The 24,841-nt window shown below is 36.6% G+C and overlaps 1 protein-coding gene across 2 annotated transcripts in view; it reads right to left on the reverse strand.

The window, feature by feature from the left end:
- TOP2B (DNA topoisomerase II beta) overlaps positions 1-24,457 on the reverse strand; it is a 59,038-nt gene extending 34,581 nt beyond the window's left edge. Inside the window, exons 1-7 of one of the 2 annotated variants that reach the window (XM_082686892.1) lie at positions 23,741-24,457; positions 9,422-9,577; positions 8,208-8,298; positions 6,809-6,872; positions 2,441-2,586; positions 1,470-1,567; positions 176-388 (exon numbers count right to left, since the gene is read on the reverse strand). In XM_082686892.1, coding sequence (XP_082543018.1) covers positions 176-388; positions 1,470-1,567; positions 2,441-2,586; positions 6,809-6,872; positions 8,208-8,298; positions 9,422-9,577; positions 23,741-23,803 — 831 coding nt within the window. In that variant the 5' untranslated portion in view covers positions 23,804-24,457. Of the gene's footprint in view, positions 1-175; positions 389-1,469; positions 1,568-2,440; positions 2,587-6,808; positions 6,873-8,207; positions 8,299-9,421; positions 9,593-23,740 lie in introns of both variants that reach the window. The other variant, XM_082686891.1, reaches the window with a different exon arrangement.
- Positions 24,458-24,841: the final 384 nt, after the last annotated feature.

Below are 24,841 nucleotides of genomic sequence, written 5' to 3' on the forward strand. Positions count from 1 at the left end.
ACTCAGATTTATGCCAAGAAATTAGGAATACAGGAAATGTTATAAATGAAAGTAAAATAGAATCCTGTTTTGTGTTTTTAATGGTTCTACAAGATAACTGACTGCTTAGCAGTTAGATTTAACTGTAAGCTGCCCAGAAAATAATAAAGCATTTACTATTTTAGAAGACACTTACAGGCAATTTCTTTCCATTAAACATGACCTTGACCCCCTTGCATGAACCAGCCAAATCATAAGCTCTTCTGGTCATAAGGGCCACAATATCCTTGTCAAGTTTTTCCATCTTAAATTTAGACAGATCTGGTTGGAATGTTATGCATGTGTAATCTTCACCATCAAAATGTTTAATTTTGGCTTCAGAAGTCTTCATCATGTTATTCATCCATGTCTTTAAAAGAAAAAATACTCAAATATTTTTATATGCTTCTATATTTTATAATACATAAAGACTCAGTTCACAAAATACAGTCATTTACCATTTATATCCAGTTTCCAGCTTCACAACAAACCAATCCTGGAAACTGATATTAGAGATGAAAAAATTTAAAAACTACTACAGTAGTCCCTCCTTATCTATGTTCCAAGACCAGAAACCATGGATAGTACGAAACCCTATATGTATTATGTTTTTTCCAAACACACCTATGATAAAGCTTAATTTATAAATCAGGCACAATAAGAGATTAATAATAGAACAATTATACTTAAATAAAAGTTATATGAATGTGGTCTTTCTCCCTCTCAAAATATCTTAATGTACTGGAGTCAACCTTCTTGGATGATGTGAGATGATAAAATGCCTACAATACCAGAAAGAGTGATTGTGACACAGCATTAGGCTACTACTGACCTTCCAAAGATATGTCAAAAGGAGGATCATTTGCTTCTGAACCGCGGTTGACCGCGGGTAACTAAAACCATGGAAAGCAAAACCACAGATAAGGGGGGAGGGGAACACTATTATAAGAACCTAATTTGAAAATAAGCAAAATGAACTGCACGACTTTATACACTATTAGTAAAATAACTTTCAAACTCTTCAACATGACCATTTAAAATTTTACAGAAATAAGAATGATGCTTTCCCTGACCAAATTACTTTAGCTTTTCAAACTCTTTTCAAAATTCTACCAGAGTAAAATAAAACAGAATTTTATAATATGAATTTGATGAATCAATGAGGAATTTTTCATATATGCTAAGTGGATACATTTCAGTAAGTCTGTAAGGTTCAAGGCATTATCAGTAATGCTTAACTAGGTAAATGAAAAGTATAATAAAGCTCTTCATTTTCAAGGAACAGGAGAAAGATTTATATAAAACCTTCAGGTATTCTGAAGTCTTTATTCTGACATGCTTAATGCTTTAAATACAAAAAATGATATAGGCATCACTGCCATTTACCTAAGGTTCTATCATCTTAGAAAAGCAATACAACATCTCACACACAATCAGAATTTCTATCATACCTGCTTAAAACTGTGTTTGTATTCTTTGCAAGCAGTTTCTACTGTAAATTTTGTACTGAAAATATTACAAAGTTTTGCACCATAACCATTGCGACCACCTGTAAAAACAATCAAGTTTGAAAGGTTTAATGAAAAGGATTTTAGGAACTTTGTTAAACTTACCTACCATGGGACAGGTCTGTAGCAAAATAATTTTACTGCATTATTTTAACAATCACCAACTGAATATTTCAGAGTATATTGAGATTTTTTTCATTTAAAGTAAAATACAATTAAGATTTAGCATATAAAATAATATAACTAACATGTATTTTGTAGATTCATCAACTTCATCATAATTTCAAAAAAATTAAGCTTACTATCTCCTATCATCAAGTAAATCTATGCAAACATGAAATCTGAGTTTTCTATCAAAGTTACTTCTCTATTATAAAAATTTAATCTACATCACTTCCTAAAGTTTTGGTTTTGAAAATGAAAACCATCAACCTACTCTTGAGCAATGGAAATAAGTAGGAAAACATTTGGTTACGATCAAAGCACTTCAACTCTATTTACAAAACCTAGATTTGTGATCTTGACCCTCGTAAAACAGTTTAGAAGTAATTTAGTTGATACCAAAAGACACAGTTTTCTAATGCAATAATAAGTTCACATATATAGGAATCATATATCTGACTTTCATCAGTACTCTAATTCAAAACTGAAACTGTCAGCCAGAATAGAGTTCCAGGAGTTGTAGCATATGTAGCATAAATACTATGAATTAATTTTTAAAATGCCTGTCGGACTATAATCAAGATAATACTTACATGTGATAGTTTTTTATAGATATTAATTCTGAAAAGAATTTTCTCACAGTAAAGCTACACAGGTTTCCTTTTCTGTAATATTTTATATAGGAATAAATTTTTAGTTGGAAGTATAAAAAAAAATTCAACAAAAATTCTGATCAGCCTTTTAGACTTTACCTGTTACTTTTTTCTCATCATCATCATAGTTACTGGATGTTAAAAGCTGTCCAAAAATTAATGCAGGAACATAAACTTTCTCTACTTTGTGTTCCACTACTGGAATGCCTTTCCCATTATTCCAAATGCTTATAATATTTGATTCACTGTAAATAAACAAGCAGAGTTTAGAGCTTAACATGGCTTAAAGGTATATGAATTTCCATAAAAAGTAAAGTAATCTAGAACAAACCTGAGTAATTATAAGCAAAACTCTAGCCATTACTAATTGAAAGACACTCATCTTTCAAGAAAATACTTGCTGAGGACACACATCTCTACCCAAGTCATAACTTAAAGTAGGGCCACTAAGCCCTACAGGTAATACTGAAAAATTTCTCAGGAAAAGAAACTCTTCCCAACCTTCCCCAAAAAATAGTAAAAGCGGTGAAAGCTATAAGAAGTCAGCTCCAGATTGTCTTCTTTTCATATATATTAGCCATGATCTTCCTGCTTCATTCTACCAGTATACCACCTATGAACCACAAGGTCTGCAGAGCCAGGAGCCATTGCCATTTTCATTTCCTAACTGTTACTGCAGTACATATGGAAAAGGACAAATAGCAGGAAATGTATTCCATTCTCACCCTAAATATTATACAGGGCTGCTTGCATTGTGGCAATCATGGTCATCAACTAATTTTAATGGTTTTAAAATATCTAGATTTTACCTATTTTAGGTTTTTTAGGTTTCCTTATCACAAAACCATCCATTTAAGCCCTGAATGGCATGCAGTAGAAGCTCTTATGGCTAATAGCAACTTGACATAGGCAGTAGTCCTGATAGAAAATTTTGCCTACCCTATCATTTTGAGTAGTATACACTATAATCCCTTTACTCATTTAAAAGCCAAATCTACAAAGAAACACAGCTTCATAACCAACACTAAGAATTAGCTTATAAAGCTACCATTTGGGGGCGCCTGGGTGGCTCAGTGGGTTAAAGTCTCTGCCTTCGGCTCAGGTCATGGTCCTGGGATTGAGCCCTACATGGGGGCTCTCTGCTCAGCAGGGAGCATGATTTCCCCCACCCCCGCAACCCGGCCTGCCTCTCTGCCTACTTGTGATCTCTGTCAAATAAATCTTTCTAAATAAAATCTTAAAAAAAAAAACTACCATCTGACAATCTGATTCATAATTATTCTTAGATAGTTTCATTCACACGTATATATCTTACTCTCTGAAGAGGTATTAGAAGTAGTTACACAACTAAAAAATTTGTTATAAAAGCCAAAATTAAAACCATATAACCAAGGGAAATCAATTAAATCAAATTAAACAGGAAGGAAGAAAGGAAGCTAGCTAACAAATAACTTTTAGCACATCATCTTCTTTCTCTAATTAGCCACCAACTTTTCTTTCCCTTATTGTCCAATATAGGTTTAACTCTTCAAATGTCCTAGTCTCAAATTTTTATAGCATTTTAAAATTCAGATCTCCTGATCATTCTCTAGTCTTTAGTCATCATGACTAGTTTGTCCTGAGATTCATTTATTATCAGTATTCAGTCCTTTCTTCATTCCAAATGCCAAAATACAAGTCTAGACTGCTATCACCTTAAATATTATAAATCAAGCTAAAAACTCCTCTATGGCATGTTCACAGCCCATTATCCAGATCCTTAATTATAGTCAAATTTAATTCCCACTATTTGGCAACATGTATCCTGTTTTTTCTTCAAATCAGTTTGTTACTTGTCCTGAAGGTTCATTCCCAGTTCTTCCATTTCTTTGTTTACTGGTCTTTCCTTACTTTAGCATCTTTTTACTCTTTGTTTAGCCAAAATTTAACCCTAACTTTGAGAGCCAGTTTATGACTTCAGTTTTTACCTTTTACCCAGCCTCTCTCATGATATACCAAGACTAGCAAAAAAAAAAAAAAAAAATTGATTGAGTACCTCAGGAGATTAGATTATCTCTCCAATGAGTAAACAATCTCTACAGAATACACAGCTGAATGTTTAAATATATAACAGTTTCAAATTGCCTACTATAGTTCCACTTGTGCCTCTTAAAGACAATGGACCCTAGAAACAAGGGCCAGATACTACACTACTGTTTTAGACTTCCCAGGCATAATATTAATAGAGAAGAATTCTGAAGGAAATAAAGAAAGACAATGAATGGAAAATTACAGATCTTAAACATCTCAAAATGATACAAAGTCAATACATTCGTAAGTAAACCTTTAAATTTTTTTTCATCCAATTTAGAATATCATATATGGTACTATAATTAAGATAGGTATTTTGTAAATCCATTATCTTTATCACATTATCCATTATTTTTAAAAAAATAAGGTTTGACATCTCCTACATACAGTAAATCTATATGAGTATGAAATTTGAACTTCCTATCAAAGTCACCTCTCTCTATTGAAAAATTCAATCTATATCAATTCCCAAATCTGGCATTTAATAAGTTCTGAACAATGATTCAGAGCTCTACAACTATATCCTTTGTTTCATCAATAACCTTCACAGAAATACTAAGAAAAAGAATACTGTGTTTGAATAAGCTACAAATAAAGTTTTGAAATATTTAAAGCTAAAAAGAAACCTGGAAAACCTAAATATCTAATAATCATTAAATGTTAAGAGGTTAAATTATGATATATCAACATAATAAAATAATTAATAATAGTTAAAAAGATTTAAGTAGATCTATATAAGTTAATAACAAAGGCTGTCCACTGGAAGAGATTATTATGCTGAGTGAAATAAGTCAAGCAGAGAGAGTCAATTATCATATGGTTTCACTTATTTGTGGAGCATAACAAATAGCATGGAGGACATGGGGAGTTAGAGAGGAGAAGGGAGTTGGGGGAAATTGGAAGGAGAGGTGAACCATGAGAGACTATGGACTCTGAAAAACAATCTGAGGATTTTGAGGGGGTGGGAGTTTGGGGTACTAGGTGGTGGGTATTATAAAGGGCACGAATTGCATGGAGCACTGGGTGTGGTGAAAAATAATGAATACTGTTATGCTGAAAATAAAAAATAAAAAAAAAAAAAAAAAAAAAAAGAATAACAAAAAAAGGATATAAAAAAAAAAAAAAACAAAGGCTGTCCACAATATATCAAATAAAAATAGAAAAAGTATATAATCCCACTTAAAAAAAATAAAAATATATCTGTATACGTATTTCAGTATGAGTGTATACTATTTTTTAAAGCTACAGATTTAAGAGTTTTAACCCTAAATAAACAAGCATACTTAAATTAGAAGGGCTATTAAAACTCTGGTTAATGTGCTTTTCATATTTGTTTTTAATCAGACAGATGCCAGCAAATACTAACCATTGTATAAAGTTTGAAGCTCCTCTGTAGTTTGTGATAATATTTTAATATACAGCTAACTTCATGGTATAACCAAATGTTATATTTTCTTTTTTTTTTTTTTTTTAAAGATTTTATTTATTTATTTGACAGAGAGAAACCACAGGTAGATGGAGAGGCAGGCAGAGAGAGAGAGAGGGAAGCAGGCTCCCTGCTGAGCAGAGAGCCCGATGTGGGACTCGATCCCAGGACCCCGAGATCATGACCTGAGCCGAAGGCAGCGGCTCAACCCACTGAGCCACCCAGGCGTCCCCCAAATGTTATATTTTCATATATAATAATCTTAAACCATCTAAAATTAGATTAGTTGACAGTAAGACTATACCTGAGTTAGTTAAATTTTCATATTAGAGAAAATTCTTGATATAATTCTAAATTATTAGTAAAATACAAATATAATGTAATATTTTACAAAAGCCACGCTGTTGGAAACAGGGTCAATGTAACAGTAATATTTCTAAGTTAAAACGGTATTATTTTCATTCCCCTTCAGTTCTACAAAACAAATCACCACAGTGAGATCTAATTAGCTGAACACCTGGTATGTACTCTATAATACCAGCAGTTCATAATTTACAAATGATGTTACAAATAATGGGAAAGCCCAAATACCGGTCATAACAAATAAACTTAACCTATAATATAACTGGACTAGTACTAGCAATAGCACTGAGTCTTGACTCTCAAAGCAAGAAGGAAAGAGTGAATGACTACTATAATCACCTGCAACAATAACCGCAGCATCAAAGAGGGAGAAAAATGGGTTTCCAAGTGTTCCCATAAGGAAGTACTTTGGAGTAAAAGATCATGAATGACAGAAGAACTATAAAAGTATAGTATATTCTGGCTAAAAGAGGCAAAAATAACAAGATCTCAGGCAACAGGGAAACTTCAGGAGTACTAATTGTATACAGTATTCATTTGAGGAGTATTTGAGAACTATTAGAATAAAACAACTTAGCATAAAAAAATTAAACTTGAAATATACTTACGGATCAATAGAAACTTTAATACAAGTCATATTCTTGTCCCTCTGTTTATTGTCAGCTGCATTGACTACAAATTAAATATTTTGATTATTAATAAAATATATAAAGCTATATGAATAAATATGACACTGTATGTATACCCCTAGTTAATATAAACATTTATATATGGTAATAGTTACTGAAATTATTGCTACTAACTTCTAATAAAAACTTTATTTTTTAAATAATATATTAAATTTGATATCACACTAAATTACTGTTATGTCTATTATAAATCGGGGGTAGGGGAAGGGCAGATTTTGTGATATATAAAAATAAAAAACATCTATAGGTTATAACCCCCTAATCCAGGTTAGATCTAAAAGAAAAAAAATTGAGTTTAATTATATTTTGTCTTGGAAACAACTATTTTCTCTTGATCTCCTTCAAAAAACTCATGGTTTTATATGGAGGTTGAGCTAAAATCAGTTATTTTTAAATTAGAAAGACAAAGTCTTCAGCATCCTTAGAAATCAAAATTCTAAATCCTATGCTCTATAACTGATAATGTATTTGCATACATTAACCACTACTGTGGTTAGACATATGACTACACAAATTTTACACAAGCTAGCTGTCAAATTCAACTTCAATCATAGAAAATATATGTTCCTGGTAAACACTATGTGACATAAAGGTAAAATCAAGTGGATAGCTGGGAAGTAAAAGTCGAAAGTATAAAATACAAATAACTAGTTTTTACTCCATGCCCTTTCCCCAAAGAGCGACCAGAACTAACCCTGAGAGATCCACACAACCCAGCTGTCTAGGAAACATCAAGTGGCACGGGTATGGTGGTGACAGAGCCCAGAGACTCTAGAAAGTGCTTAGCTAAAACTATTTCAAAAGTGCAAGCATTCCCTAGGAATCAATTAAGTATCCACACTTAATTATGATTTCATTTATCATGTGATTTGGAGAAAACAGAGATCATTCAGAACAATGGTGGTTAAACTTGGCTGCCCAACAGAAATTCCTGATTTGTTGGTGAAAAACACAATTTCACATGTCTCACAGCAAACTTACCAAATCTGCAAGGATCAGGCACTGCAATCTCTATTTTTAACATGCCCCCCAGATGCCTGGTATGCATAACCTCTTCAAATGACTACACATACAAGATTATAAACCAACTGTGGATTACTGATCAAATATAATACAGTCATTTTACAGATAAACGCAAAGATATGATGTGTACAGATATGAAAATATTAGAGTGAGTAAAAAATTTTCTTAAGAACATTTATATTCAGCATAGAAGCAAGAGATATGCCTTTAAAATTTATACTGTAAGTCTAGCTTCACACACACACACACACACCCCAAAAGGCACAGAGGAGTTAAATCTTAGTCAAGTACTCACCCAAAATTTCATCAAAGATCTTGTATAAACCTGGCACAAAGGTAACCTCTCTGCAATTCATTCCTACATCTTCATCATATACCCACATTAGCTGCATTATAAGAAAAATTCAAAATGTCTTACGGGGTAAAGAAAGCATTTAACATCAGTTTTACATAGTAATAAGCCCACATCTGTCATTTCCTCTGTAAACACTTAGATCTTCAAAGTAGAAAAACATATTACTTCAGTTGCACTAAACCTCACTATATGCATATTCAATTTAATTAACTTCAAACTGAGGGGAAACTGGGTGACTCGGTTAGTTAAGAAACTGCCTTCGGGGCGCCTGGGTGGCTCAGTGGGTTAGGCTGCTGCCTTCGGCTCTAGTCATGAACCCAGGGTCCTAGGATCAAGCCCTGAATCAGGTTCCCTGGTCAGTGAGGAGTCTGCTTCTCCCTTTCCCTCTGCTGCTCTGCGTGCTTATGTATCTCACTCTCTCTGTCAAATAAATAAGTAAATAAATAAAATCTTTAAAAAATAACTTCAAATGGAGAAATTATTCATTTTGTATTGAGTTTGTATTCTTATTTATAAAGTCAGCTTATTAATACAAGGCACCAAGAATTGTTAGAAACAATATTTAAATAAAAGAAAAAAAATCTTGTATTTACTTTACACTTTTACTTCATGCTTTATACTTTTCTGTAAAGAGCACAGAGTAAAATAATATGAACACAGCATGACTCTGGACCCAGAGAGCTAGCTTTAAACCCCAGCTCTTACTAGTTGAGGGATCTGGGCAAGTTATTTAAATTCATTTAAACTTCAGTTTCCTCATCTATAAAAGGGGGATAACGGTACCTACTGTTTAAAATTGTTAGAATCAAACAAGATAATATGTGCAAGCCAAGTCCACAGTAAGCACTAGTCATTAGTGTGCTAGAATTTGAATTCTAGAATTTGAAGCAAACCACAGCATAAACACAGGTACTTTTAAAAGCTCACATACTACCATTTTACTCTATCCTTCTTACCTCTCATAGTTTATATCACCTAGTTTTTTGTCTTTAGCAGAAAATGAAGACATTTCTACCTCTCTTAGAGTTCTCTCCCCACTTTGCTTATGAGCCCGGAAACATGAAATCATGTACTTACAAAGCATACAATTACAAAAAAATTATTATAAAGTAGATACAAATACACATCCCCTAATCTCAAAATTTAACAATTACCTGTGTCAATGGTTCCACTGACCCAATATACGTATCAGGACGAAGGAGAATATGTTCAAGTTGTGTCTTTTTCTGATACACTCTCTCAACAGACAACTTCTTTGAAGAATCATTTTTGTTTGCGGTTTCTGACTCTTCCTTTTTTGAGGCATTGTTCTGATCAAAAAGAGTCTAAAATTAACCAAAAAATCAAATTTAAATAACCTACCAAGGGGTAAGCTAAAATGTATATGGACACATGCCATAGGTTTTCTTTTTAATGACAAACTTATCTCTCAGGTTGATTTTTAAGTCTTAAAAGGACACAGGTCTATTTATGACAGCCAGGTTTTTTTTTATAGCACAGAGTAAAACTGCAGTTTTGACTAAGGTATACAAAGCCACCAGAATAGCTAGTAATGCCTACATCTATTCAATCCAGAAATATAAACATTTCCTAATTCTGTAAGTATCAAGTAAATTGTTATAGTCCTCAAAACTTTCCAAGGAATAGGAGTTCTGTTCAGGCTATATATAGGTTCATAATAACTGAACCTGGTTACCTACAGGAGTCTACAAATATTCTACATACCAGTTTTCTGCCGTTAAGCCACTCTAGATTATTTTCTAGAATAGGCAAAAGCAAGCTACACAAAATAGTGACTATATAGTTAATATATACTGATATGACTGAAAATATTAAGCATGGCTTATGAAATCTCAAATTTCACACTTTTATATGTCATGCCAATAATTTCTTATAAATCAGTGCTAGATGCCCGATTACTGAGGCACCCACTGATTCCAGTTTTGGGGCCAGTTCCAAGGAAACAGAGGTTGGTGATCCTAAGTCTAACCATTCCTAACAGTAGATAAGGATTGCCAACTCAAATTCCCAATGTCTGCAGATTTCCCCGTTTTCCAGAGAACACACTCTCTCCTTCTCCTAATACTGACAAATAAAACATGCCACTAAGAGAAAGGTGCTATAATGGCATGTTTTTTCACAGTCAAAAAAAATTCCTATATTAGACAACGAAAATTGCGATATCTTCACAAGTCTTTGAACTTAAGAAGAAATGAAGCAGTCAGAAGACAAAACAATGGAGGAGATTTTATGAATTTGAGCAAGTTATAAACCACTTAAATTCAGGTCCTACACACAGCCATACCATTATCTTTAAAATTAATATTTGAAAAAAGTCATTACATCGTCTACATTTAAACGATGTATGCTTAAAAATCAAATACATGGGCGCCTGGGTGGCTCAGTTAGTTAAGCAACTGCCTTCGGCACAGGTCACCACCCTGGAGTCTCAGGATCAAGCCCACATAGGACTCCCTACTCAGCAGTGAGTCTGCTTCTTCCTCTGACCCTCCCCCTATCATGCTCTTGCTCTCACTCTCTCAAATAAATAAATACAATCTTAAAAAAAAAAAAAAAAAAAACACCTTAGAGGCACCTGGGTGGCTCAGTGGGTTAAAGTCTCTGCCTTCCACTCAGGTCATGATTCCATGATTCAAGATTTCAGGTCCTGGGATCGAGCCCCGCCTCTCTGTTCAGCAGGGAGCCTGCTTCCCTTCCTCTCTCCCTCTGCCTGCCTCTCTGCCTACTTGTGATCTCTATCAAGTAAATAAATAAAATCTTTAAAAAACAAACAAACAAAAAACCTCAAATACATAACTTCTGAGCAGTCTAAACCAGGACAAGAACTGTAATGTACAAACACTATGAAAATTAAACAAATTAGGGGGGCGCCTGGGTGTCTCAGTGGGTTAAGGCCTCTGCCTTCGGCTCAGGTCGTGATCCCAGGGATCAAGCCCCACGGTCTGTCCGGCTTTCTGTTCAGCAGGGAGCCTGCTTCCTCCTTTCTCTCTCTGCCTGCTTCTCTGCCTACTTGTGATCTCTGTCTATCAAATAAGTAAATAAAATCTTAAAAAAAAAAAAAAGGAAATTCAAACGAATTATAATCTTCCAGGACCATAAATTTTACATAAAATTTAAAAAATTTAACATTGCGAAATAAAGTATTATGAACAACCTTTGCTCTATTTTAAACTATATTCTTCAGATTATGTGACTGACGTGCTGCCTACTGCACCCAGAAGGCACTTAGACTATATTCTTATACATTCTTTCATTTATAAGGTTTCCTATTAACACTGCTCTGAATCAAAAATAGCTTTGGACAAAAGAAAGTAGATATTTCATAAAATCTTCATTATCTATTTTTGTGTAGAGTTAGATGAATTAGCCAGAAATAAACTGCATTTTAAAAATACCAGGCTCCAAATCTCCAATCATGTTCCTTGATTTTACGAGAGAGTTGATTAATTTATAGACACAAATCCAAAAGTAAAAGCATAATTGATTTTGTATAATGGGTCATCAGAATAGTAAGGATTAAGATCACACTCTTAGCAAGTGTTTAAAGACAATAAATGCTACAGAATCAAAGGGAGGTAACTTCTTACCATTAAGTTAGAACTGTTCGCAATCATTGCATAAAGGTCGAGAACTTATAATAACCATGGAAGGAAAAGCTTTTTGATCCCAGGTTACTACTTTAGAACCCACAACAAAGAAAACATCTTCAAGATTAGACTTCATCAGGGACCCATGTTTACCTAATTGGGGCTTCCGCATTTGGTCCTGATGAGTTACTCTTAACTAAAAGGGCACACAAGTATGGAAAATAAGGATGAAGTCCGTTACCACTCCTTTTTCAAGAATTTACAACATCTCCCATATCCCTTCACTACCAATCACTTCCTCCCGAATGGATACTTGAGAGTTAAGGAATTCTTGGCTTGCCACCTAACACATCCCTATCAAGTTCAAAAGTTGTCGTTCTTGCTAGGATAATATCTCAAAAATCAGAGAAAAAGTGCAATGTAGTTGGCTTTGTCAGATTACTATTTATAATTTTCTCTAGGAATAATATATAAATATTAAAAATAAGTTTGACAATATACTTAAAGTATATTATGTCAAAATGTTTTTTCCTAAATATATGATAGATGTTAAGGAAAGAAAAAAGGCACCATTTATTTAAAGTAATGAAAAGCATTAAGGAACACATTATTTATAGAATATCATAATAAAAAGTGTTTTGAGATCTTTGTTAATATTTCAAGTCAACTCTTGTTTATATTAAATATTTTCTAAAACTTGCATATAAACCTTTAAACTTGGATATTTCACTGAGTAAATATTTTTAGTTATGCTTACCAAAAACTGTGTTGACTATATAAACTTCTCTTGCTATATCTTTTATGTAAAAATATTATATGTATTTTTAAATTAGCAGCTTATGAAAACTATACTGTTTAGTGAACAAAATTGCAAAAGTATATAAAAATGAGCCCACTGTCATCAGAAAAAATTATATATCATACATACACACATATGAAAAAATATAAAATACACATGACAGAAAATCAATCAAAATTATCTGTAAGAAGTAGAAACAGAAGTTATTTTCATTTTCTTTTTTGATAAACATTTTCTAGTTTTCTACAATGAACATATATAGAAGTATTTTAAAAGCCTATTAGGCCATGTATGTGAAAACATAATTACACTAGAATAAAACTGAAGGTTTCTTTCTTCTAGTGGCACTGTTAATACCTACTTATTACTTCTGTAGTCCCAACCTTCTCACTAAAATTTAGGCAAAAAGGTATGTGAAACCAAAATACAGAAATAGGAATGGCAAGTTTGGCAGAGTAGAAAACAGAAATTAACATTGCAGTCAGATTGGTCTTTTACTTTCCCATTCTCAACAAATGGTAGTTTGCATTGCTCTCTGGCTCACTAGCAGCAAACAGAAAGAAGAGGTTCTCTCCTGAGAGGTCTCTAAGATTTTCTCACAGAAACCTAAAATAGGGGTGCCTACGTGGCTCAGTGGGTTAAAGATTCTGCCTTCAGCTCAGGTCATGATCCCAGGGTCCTGGGATCCAGCCCTGCATTGGGCTCTCTGCTCAGCAGGGAGCCTGCTTTCCCCTCTCTCCCTGCCTGCCTCTCTGACTACTTGTGATTTCTCTCTGTCAAATAAATAAATAAAATCTTTTTTTTAAAAAAAAAGAAACCTAAAATAATGATCTCTTTTAGCTCCTCTTTATTAGCAGAAAGTTGCTCCTGAATAAGGTCCAGGCCACTAAAAATCAAAATCTCGAGATGAAGGGACATAGAGCAATTATACTACCCCCTCAGTGGGATGATCCCATCCCTAGACTAAGTGTAAATACAAACACCTTGGCCCTGAGAACTAAGTAAAATGAGAAAAATCTATTAATCATCTTCCTTACAACTCTTATTGCCACTATCTCTAGAAAAGAAGAAAAAGGAAAAACAAGAAAAAAGAAAGATCACCCAGAGTAGTTCTTCAGTTTTAACACTGTTACTAATAATATTCAGAAAAGAGATCATGAAATTAGCTTGAATACAAACAGATCAGCAAACTCCTATCTACACATTTACAAAAGCACTCTCAATCCTACAAATGATAAAGGAGACTGATACACATCTTTTATCTGCAGAATTATTCTCATGGTGGGGGTGGGGGGAGTTAAACTTTCCACATTAACGTTAGTACATTAAGAATTTTCACTAACAACTTATTTGGTCTACTTGTAAATCCACCAGTTTTCCCATTGTGATTAGCTCTATTTGTGGTGAAAAATTCTTCTTGAATTTTAATAATCCCCTCATCCTCATGTTTAATTGAGGCAAGTATATAGGGGCATAGAGGTTTGCTTTTTTTAACTTTGTTTTTGTTGCTGTTGCCATTGTATTAGTTTTTTTGTTTTTTACTAATTTTTTTAATGTAAAGTTTTTAATTTATGCTCATTTTGAACATTGAAAAGGGGTCTTTTGATTCAAAATGATTTAACCTTATTCTTATTATATTCATAGTAGTAAAATATCTTGTACTACAGTAATTGACTAAGTATTTCACATTAAATAAAAGTTCACAATATGCCCTTAAAAATAATCAATTACCAAAATCATTCTACATAAACTTTAAGGTTTGATATAATTTAAAAAAAAGGTTTGATAAAATTGAAAACTTACAATTTAAGTTTTTTTGTAATTTATTTTGCTGCTTAAATTTGTGTGGACAAAATACCAAGCTATTTATAGAAATAAGTAATTGCAGCATCTAACAACACTAGAATACAAGAAACTAAAGCAACATTTTCATTACCACATTAAACTAAAGACAAATAAAAATGTAAAATAACCCTATATGAAAATATCCTCCACAAACCTAAAACATTTTAATTCTATTATTTGTGGTTTACACACATGACACCATAACTGACTTTTTCTGAAGTTCAAAAGCTGGCTGCCAAATTAATGCGTTGGGAATTTTTTAATTATAACAAAACATCAAAATAATACATAAAATCCATGTTAAAATATTAATATTTTAAGCACTTTTGCAATATTGCTAACTCCTAGTGAAATAATATAGATCTAATACTTTTATCCAAAACTCAACCTTTATCAAGAATACTTCTAAAAAAGAAGAAAGAAAAAGAAAAAAGAAAGAATACTTCTCAGCCACAAGAAAAACGTTGCAATAAAACAAATTTTTCTATTTCAGAATGAATATATACCAAGATCATTCTGTTAAGGAAAAAAAAAAAAAAAAGATTCTTCCATGCACAGAGTAGTCACGTGAGATATAGCAATTTGGGGCAATCACCCAGTTCTTGTTTTTCTGTAAGAGAATGAATTGCTGCCAAAGAGGGGAAAGGAGATGGTTTGCCAGTTGGTGCTAAAAAGGAACTGAGCCACTCATTCACATAATCGGCACAGAAATCTCACCATCACCAAGCCAACAAGAGTGGCACTAGCAAAATCTTGGCAACAAGCCTCTTTTCCTATCTTCTATAAACGACCCCCTCAGATTTCACATTACCCTTTTGTTTCATCTCCTCCCCTTCCTTTCTCCCTCAAGTCTGTCATGTTTTGATGTTCTTTTCACTCATATTTCACCCATGTAACAACAAAGAGGGCCATGCTATCTATCCACCATTAATAAAAACAAAACCAACACTTTGCCTTCAAACTATGCTCTTCAAGAAATGCTCTCCTAAACTAATGGACAAGGAGAGAGACAGAAGGTGAGGGATACTTAAGATCATAAGGAGTGTTTGAATGTCCATTATAAAAACAAAAAGTACACTTTCTCTAAAAGGCATCCAATTTAGAAAGCAAGAAGTAAAATTGTAACTATCTGCAGATGACATATAAAATAAAAACCTAAGTACTCCACCAAAAAACTATTAAAACCAATCCAGTAAAGTTGCAGAATACAAAATCAATACACATAACCGTTGTGTTGCTGTACAATAATAACAAACTATCAGAAAGAGGAATTAAAAATCCCATTTACAACTCAAACAAAAAGAATACTTAGGAATAAATTTAACCAGGAGGTGAAAGACTCATACACTGAAAACTAAGACACTGATGAAAGAAACTGAAGACATAAATAATGGAAAGTTATTCCATGCTCATGGACTGGAATAATTAATATTGTTTAAAAGTCCCTACTACAGGAGAGCATGGGAGACTCAGTTGGTTGAGTGTGTGATATTGATTTGGGCTCAGGTCATGATCTCAGGATCATGAGATTGAGCCCGGTGACAGATTCTGTGCTGAGCATGGAGCCTGTTTAAGATTCTCTCCTTCTCCCTCTGACCCTCCCCACTCTCACTGACTTAAAAAAAAAGTAGATAAATAGGGGCGCCTGGGTGGCTCAGTGCCTTAAGCCACTGCCTTCGGCTCAGGTCATGATCTCAGGGTCCTGGGATCAAGCCCCACAATGGGCTCTCCGCTCAGCGGGGAGCCTGCTTCCCCCCTCTCTCTCTGCCTGACTCTCTACCTACTTGTGATCTCTCTGTCAAATAAATAAATAAAATCTTTAAAAAAAAGGTAGATAAATAAAAAGTAAAAAATAAAAGTCCCTATCCCTTTCAAAACTCCAACAGCATTCTCACAGAAATAAAACAATCTTAAAATCTGTATGAAACCACAGAAGACCCAAATAGCCAAAGCAATCTTGAGACAGAAAAGGGCTAGAGGCATCCCAGTCACCAGTTTCAAACTATATTAAAAGCCACAGTAATCAAAACTGTATGGTACTGCCATAAAAAATGGACACAAAGACCAATGGTGAGCCCAGAAATAAACCCACACACACGTGGTCAATTAATTTATGATAAAAAAAACAATAATATAAAATGGGGAAAGGATAGTCTCTTCAATAAATAAATGATGTTGGGACAGCGACAACTGGACAGCCAAATGCATGAATGAAACTGGACCCCTATCTGATCTATACACAAAAATTAACTCAAAATGAATTAAAAGACTTATATAGAAGATCCTTGATGTAGGTCTTGACAATGATTTTTTTTTTTAACTGACATGAAAAGCAAAGACAACAAAAGCAAAAATAAGTGAGACTACATCACACTAAAAAGCTTCTTTCTGCACTGCAAAGGAAACCATAAACAAAATGAAAAGGCAATTTACTGAATAGGAAAAATATTTGCAAATGATAAATCTGATAAGTGGTTAATATCCAAAATATATAAAGAACTCCTACAACTCAATAGCAAGAAAAAATCTGATTAAAAAATGGGCAGAGGATCTGAATAAACATGTTTCCGGAGAAGACATACAGATGGCCAACAGACAAATGAAAAGACATGCAACATCACTAATCGTCAGGGAAATGCAAATCAAGACCACAATAAGATACTACCTCACACTTGTCAAGATGGCTATTATCAAAAAGAAATAACAAATGTTGACAAGAATGTGGAAAAAAGGGACCCCTCATACATGTTGGTAGGAATGTAAATTGATGCAGCCACCATGGAAAACAGTATGGAGTTTCCTCAAAAAAATTACAAACAAAATTACCACATGCTCCAGCAATTCCATTTCTGGGCATTATCCGAAGAAAACAAAAACACTTTTTTGGAAAGATACATGCACCCCTATGTTCACTCCAGCATTATTTACAAGAGCCAAGACACACAGGCAACCTAAGCATCCAGTGATAAATGGATAAAGAAAATGTGGTATACACACACATACACAGGAATATCATCATTTAAAAAAAAGGACCTCTTGTCAATTGTGACATGAGTGAATCTTGAGAGCATTATGCTAAATGAAATAAGTCAGAGAAAGACAAATACTGTATGATCTTATTTATATGTGGACTCTCAAATCAAAACAAAGCAAAAATCCTGAATTTGGAGCTAGAGGGAGCAACACAGTTGAAGGTGACCAATAGGTACAAATTTCTAGTTAAAAAGTAAGAAGTCCTGGGAATGTAATGTACAGCAAAGTGACTATAGTTAACAATACTGCATTGTACATTTAAAAGTTGTTAAGAGAGTAAATCAAAGTCCCCATCACAAGAAAAACATTGTAACTGTGTGGTGATGAATGTTGACTTATTGTGGTGATTTCACAATATTAAAAAAAAAAAAAAAAAAATCTCAGAGTGCCTGAGTGGCTCATTGGGTTAAAGCCTCTGCCTTTGGCTCAGGTCATGATCCCAGGATCCTGGGATGGAGCCCCGTGTTGGGTGGGCTCTCTGCTCAGCAGGGAGCCTGCTTCCTCCTCTCTCTCTCTTTCTCTTTCTGCTGGCCTCTCTGCCTACTTGTGATCTCTTTCTGTCAAATAAATAAAATCTTTAAATTAAAAAAAAAAAGCCTTAAAAAAATTCTCACTCTGAGACAAAAGATAGGAAAATTCTTTTCAAGTGATTTGGAAAAAAAGACACGTGTGTGTACCCACCTGAGAGCTTATTATGTGGCAGCATTATGGGAATTATATGGATAATCCCAGTCAACCTTTGTAAGAGCTCCATGAAGTAGACATGGTTATCATGATTCTCTTTCTACAGATGAGGAAATGGAAGTGTGAAAAAGTGTTTTTCCAAAGCTAACAAAGCTAGTACTTGAAGAAGCTGAACTACGAAACCACGTGATCTGATTTCATAACCCATAATCTTTAAAAAGCATTGTTAAACAAGATACATATACCCTAAAAAGGAAATGTATTTCCTAGCTTTTTGTGTGAAAGTAAAAGAAAGTTAGTACAAAGAGATACAAGTATATCCTAGAAGGTTTTTTATCTTGTCACATCAGGGTATAAAAGATGAAGCTTTTTGGTTTTTATTTTTTAAAAGATTTATTTATTTTAGAGAGATGGACCGCACAGAGGCGCAGGTGCAAATGGGGGGAGGGGTAAATTGAGAGGGAAAGAGAGAAGGACTGACTCTCCACCAGACTCCCCACTGAGAGCAGATCTCAAGAACCACAGATCATCACCTGCACCAAAACCAAGAGTCAGAGGCTTATTAACTTACTAAACCATCCAGGTTCCCCAAGGTTTTTTTGGTTTCCAGTATGTTTAAGGTGAGGAGTAAGGCTGTATAAATCATGGTTAAGAAGATAAACCTGGTTTCAATCTGCCTTAGCCAGGTGATTAACAGTTTGTTACCTAATCTCTAAACCGGTTTCCTTCTCTGCAACTGAAAATAATTATCCCGATCTCATCTTTTCTCTGAAGAGGGTCCTATTTAAAAAAAAATAAAAACTCCAGAAAAGGCTTTTTTTTTTTTTTTTTAAATGTCTTGCCTTAGTAAAATGTAACTACTGAGACCTAAGTAACAGATCTAAAACTACAAGGGAACACTCACTTCCATTTAGAAAAGTTAGCACCAGTTATAATTACAGTTGCTAAGTACTGCTATTATGTTACTTGAGAATGTATCTAAAGAACACTGCTACCTAATCTCTTGTCTAATATGATAGACTTTTGGGGGCACCTCTGTCCTAGGATCAAGCCTACAAAAGCCCACAATATGGTCTGCACTCAGTGGGAAGTCTGCCTGAGTCTCTTGTGCCCCTACCTTCCCCTGCCTCTCTCTCTCAAATGAATAAATAAACCTTTAAAAAAAAAAATAATGATGGCAGACCTTTCAGAAAGTTAGCTGTTAATTATCCAATTTGTTAAGATAACTGAGGCTGGAGTATGAATCCAGCTCTTTGCTAAGCAGTATAAAATTTTGGTATAATACGTGATCTCCATCTTCAGGAGTTTATAATCTAATTGTTAAGACAAAATTACCATGTGGAAAGTTACATAAAAAGACATTTATGGGTTTTGACCCATAAGGGTAACAGAAAAAGAGGAGTGTAAATTTTAGGATGAAAGTCTGGTGAGACTCTGAACTAGACTTGAAGAGTAATTAAGATTTATGGGGTACCTGGGTGGCTCAGCTGGTTAAGCCTCTGCCTTCGGCTCAGGTCATGATCCCAGTGTCTTGGGATCAAGCCCCGCATCAGGCTCTTTGCTGAGCAGGGAGCCTGCTTCCCCCCTCTCTCTGCCTGCCTCTCTTGCCTACTTGTGATCCCTCTGTCAAATACATAAATAAAATCTTAAAAAAAAGAAAACAAAGAATTGGCTTGAAAGTCTAATTGAGGAGTTCAGACTTGCAATAATGAGCTGCTAAGGAAAGGTTCTTAATACAAATCTTTAAATATTTAAATATACAATTGTGTTTTGAATTAGAAATCTACAGGAAAAAAAGCATGTGTTATGTTTCATTGAATTTTACTTTTTAAAAAAACGTCAATTGTGCTCTATGTTTTGTTTTGTTTTTTAAAGATTTTATTTATTTATTTGTCAGAGAGAGAGAGAGCGAGAGCGAGCACAGGCAGACAGAGTGGAAGGCAGAGTCAGAGGGAGAAGCAGGCTCCCCGCGGAGCAAGGAGCCCGACGTGGGACTCGATCCCAGGACGCTGGGATCATGACCTGAGCCGAAGGCAGCTGCTTAACCAACTGAGCCACCCAGGCGTCCCTGTGCTCTATGTTTTAAAGAAACTTATGTTTTAGAGATAAACACTGCACTATTTATAGATGAAGTGATATAATTCTAGGATTTGCTCCCCTTCAAAATAAAGAGAAGGAGCAAACTGGGTGACCTTTAGTTGGTAACTGTTAAAACATGATAAACAGAGGAAGGCTTCTTATATTATTCTTGCCAACACTTACTTATATGCTTAATATTTTTAATAATAACATCTTTTAATCTATCAAATTATTCAAGAAAAAAAGATCAATATTCACATAGTGATTAACTGTATTCTAGTACATCTACAGAAGTTTTTATAACCACTTTAAAATTACAAATGGGGGCACCTGGGTGGCTCAGTGGGTTAAAGCCTCTGCCTTCGTCTCAGGTCATGATCCCAGGGTCCTGGAATCAAGCCCCGAATCGGAACTCTGCTCTGAGGGGAGCCTGCTTTCTCCTCTCTCTCTGCCTACTTCTCTGCCTACTTGTGATTTCTGTCAAATAAATAAATAAAATCTTTAAAAAAAAAATAAAATAAAATTACAAATGATTTGGGACGTCTGGGTGGCTCAGTCAGTTAAGCTGCTGCCTTTGGCTCAGGTCATGATCCGAGGTTCCTAGGATCGAGTCCTTGCTCAGCAAGGAGCCTGCTTCTCTCTCTGCCTCTGCCTGCCACTCTGCCTGCTTGTGGGCTCTCTCTCTCTCTGAGAAATAAATAAATAAATAAAATCTTTAAAAAAAAAAACAACTACAAATGACTTAATGAAATAGACTACAGCTTCTACTAATCAAAGCTTTACGAACTAAAAGTTAACTCAAAAAACTCTGCTTGGTTCAGGAAGCCTTTATAGCTGTTGTTAATGTTAACTCAAAACAGTTTACTATATTTATGTTTTCCACTTTTTAAAAATTCTTAAAAATCTGCTTAAGAAGCTGCAAATCAAACACAAACAAAATACATTATTAAAAGGAGAAGTTAATGTCAATCTTATACCACTTTGCTTTGTGGTTTCATGTATTAAAATGTAAACTTTCATGCAGTGACGATGTTAATACTACATGCTGGCAAGCATCCTAACACAAATTAATACCAGCAACACATGGTATTACCCATCCCCCTCCCAAAAGAATTATATCAGGGACTAATTCCATTTTTTTTCTTCCTGTTACCCACAAGCAGGTGGCAACATAACACCAGTTTCAACAAAGCAGGCAAAGTTACCCCTCTGCAGAAATAGATGACCACTGAAACAAATCCCTGAATTCTTTCAAAGGAATAATTTGCTTTCACCCTGGTTTAAAAGCACTTCATGTATAAGTCAACTTCATTATTCTGAGTGTACATTTTTTGAATTTCACCACCAACAACAAAAAAACATTTACTAAGCCCAGCACTGGCTACATACGTTATTTCACTTAATTCTCAACGCAACCTTATTTAATAGATGAGAAAACAGGCTATAAAAGTTTAGGTCCCTTTTGCAATACGTGTTGGAGAAAGGATCTGAAAACTACATCAATTTGACATCAACGTCCAGGCTCATAACCACTTCACTATACTGCCTCCCATAAAATTAGTCTATTATCAATGATGTATATTATGGACATAAAGATGCTCATATAACCTGACAAATTTAAAGCAAGCATCAAATCTTAAAGTGGACGTATGGAGTAATTATCTTTTTAATACACTTGTAATTCAACAAGAGGATATAATCTGTAAATAAAAGATCAAGTGATTTTTTGCTTTACTGTATTTCCCATATTAGGTTTATAGTGAAAAATCTTTACTAAATAAGTCAGTTTTATTATCAAATTAATTTTTCTGATACTGAATGAGACCCTCTAAGTTTCATGAATTTTTTATGTAAATGAGTTTCCTACTGAGCTTGAAAGAAAAAGCGGTCATTTATCTACAAAGTTAAGTAAGAGTAAATTCAAACATTGCTATCAAGTGTCAAATGCCAACCAATTCAATATTGGAGCAAAATGTTTCCCATTACAGAATCAGAGGTGCTCAGAAACACATATCTGGCCTCGGCACTTCCAAACAGTGAATAAAAACCATCTGGCTAACTCAATTATCAGAAGTTGTTTGATTCTACTAGAACAGGAGTAAGGGCCACCCATTTTTAAAAATCATTAACTTGCATTTATGCATTCCCCCCCTCTGGAATGGAAAACATGGACCATTAATTTATAATCTGGCATTTTATCTCTCCTGGCTCTGGTCTGTTCATACTATATTATTGGAGTAACATAAAAATTTCAGATAATTCAACAATAAGAGCCTGGCAAGTTATTTTGCAAAGCTCCTGACACCCAAATACAAATGGTTAAAATGTTTTCCTGCTGTCACTAACATGCTTTTTACAAGGAGGACTTGTTAATACAGCAGAACTGCTACTCGACTCCCCCAAACCTCGCCCAAGAGAAAAGAAGAATTAGAAATAAAAATGCCAATAAGAAAGTTTCCTCGGGTGTTCTGAAAAAAGGGAGGATCCATCGAAAGTCCCTGTTAAATGTTTCTCCTGGAAACCAAGTCAGTTGGCTGAGCTGGGCTTTTTTGTGTAGGAAATGACCCTGCTCTGAACTCAATGCTGAGCAAGTGAAATGCTGGTGAATTATCGATCGGCCGTGGGAATCGGATCTCTCCAGGTCTTCCCCTCCTCTACTACTTCCCAGCAGGAACAGAGCGCCGAAATCCTTTAAAGCCGGGACTAAGCACTTTAGTCACCTCTCCAGCACTCTCCATTCGGCCCCCAACCCCGTTTCACCTGCGATGCTGACGCAGGTGAACGCTTCTTTTAATAATCCCACGCTGACAGATGGACGGTCTACAGTATATTAACTGCGGCGAAACAGCCTTTCCGAATGTGCTTTCAATCGTATCAGGGTATGAACTGAAGTGTAAACTGCCTTAGACTAATTCCCCCACCAAATCCAGTCTTCTTTGAGACCTTAGAGCATCAGAAACGGTTTGATTTGCATTTACAATACATACACACACACACACACACCCCTTCCTCCGGGATTTTCTTAAGCCACGTTTAGATAAAAGTGCTGACCCACAGAAACACACAAGCATTACTGCCAATACCCCTCATCTCAGACTGCCCCGGAAGACTCTGAGAAAGACGTGAAAAGATGAAGCGAGAGCTTCATGTCGGGTTGGTGGTTTGTCCCCGTAAGTTGCAAGTGCACATTATACTCCTGCAGCCCGAGCCTCCGTAGAGGTAAAGAAAGAAGAAAGGGGGCGGGGAGCGGGGGATTCTGTCGGCAGGATCCCCGACGGGGCGCCCGTTCGGGACGCCGGATTTCCCTCTCTTTTTCCCTTCCCCACCACCCCCGGACGGCCCTGCGGAATAACACCCCCGCCCCGGGCCGGGAACAAAGCCGCGCCCGGGACCCCTGCCCCCGCCCCCCGTCGTCCGCCACTCACCACCCAGGTCAGTGCCCCGTTGCCGCCGGCTCCCGCGCCGCCGCCGCCGCCCGCCTTGGCCATGGCGGGTGCCTCCGCTCACAGGCCCCGAGGCCGCGGCCGCCGCTCCCGCCTCCCTGCCGGCCGCCGGGCCCCTCTGCTCCGCACCGACCGCTCCGCTCGCCGTGCTCCTAGCGGCGTCGTCCCCCGCGCCCCATCGCTGAGACCCGGGACGGACGGACGGTCGGCCGAGCCCGCCGAGGAGGCCGCGCCGCTCGGCGCCCTCAAACTCGAGGCGCGGCGGCCGAGTCGCCCGGGCCTAGGCCCGTCGCTGAGGAAGAGGTGGAGAAGGAAGCGGGAGGCCGGCAGCGGTGAGGCGCGGTGCTTCCTCCTCGCTCGCCCGCCGGCGCCGCGGCGAGCCGGGCCGGGGCCCGGAGGTGCGCGCGGCGAGCGCAGCCGGAAAGCTCGGGGCGTCCAGACGTGGCGGGGACGCAAAGGCGCCTTGTCCTTCCTCACACTCCGCGAAGGCCGGCCGCTGGGGTTGCCGGAGTCGCAGCTAACGCCGGGCCGCTGCCTCAAAGGCTGCCTTCGTGGGCAGCGCTATACCCCCGACTTCCTCGCATACACACACCGAGAGGGACAATAAACAGAGCCACCGCCGCCGCGGTCGCCTCCCTCTTGTCCGGCATAACACCGCACACACACACTCGCACACCAGGGAGGGCGGGCGGGAGGGAGGGAGGGCGCGGCGGCCGCCCCGCTGTCAGTCAGCGCTTCGGCGCCCAATCGGGGCCTTGTCACCGCAACCCCTCGGCCAATCCCAAAATTCCAAGCCCCCGGAGGGGCGGGACCCGAGGGGGAAACGTCATTGCGGGTAGCAACCGAAAGGAAGACTTGGGGTTTTTTGTTTGTGTGTGTGTCTGTGGGTTTTCCATTCGAGGGGAGAGCAGGGGCTGCTGTCAAGGGTCATTTGAGGGCGGCAAAAGGAAGGGGTCGAATTGGCCTCGGGTCGATTGTAATCCTCCGAGCGTGCTGTTTACTCTAAGACCTGCGGGCTAAGCCGAGGCATTTCTTTGCCTGAGGCGGCTGGGGGGGGGGGGGAGGGAGAGAAGGGGGGTTGGC

The sequence above is a fragment of the Mustela nivalis genome (assembly GCF_964662115.1).
Source record: "Mustela nivalis genome assembly, chromosome: 1".
Classification (NCBI taxonomy): Eukaryota; Metazoa; Chordata; class Mammalia; order Carnivora; family Mustelidae; genus Mustela; species Mustela nivalis.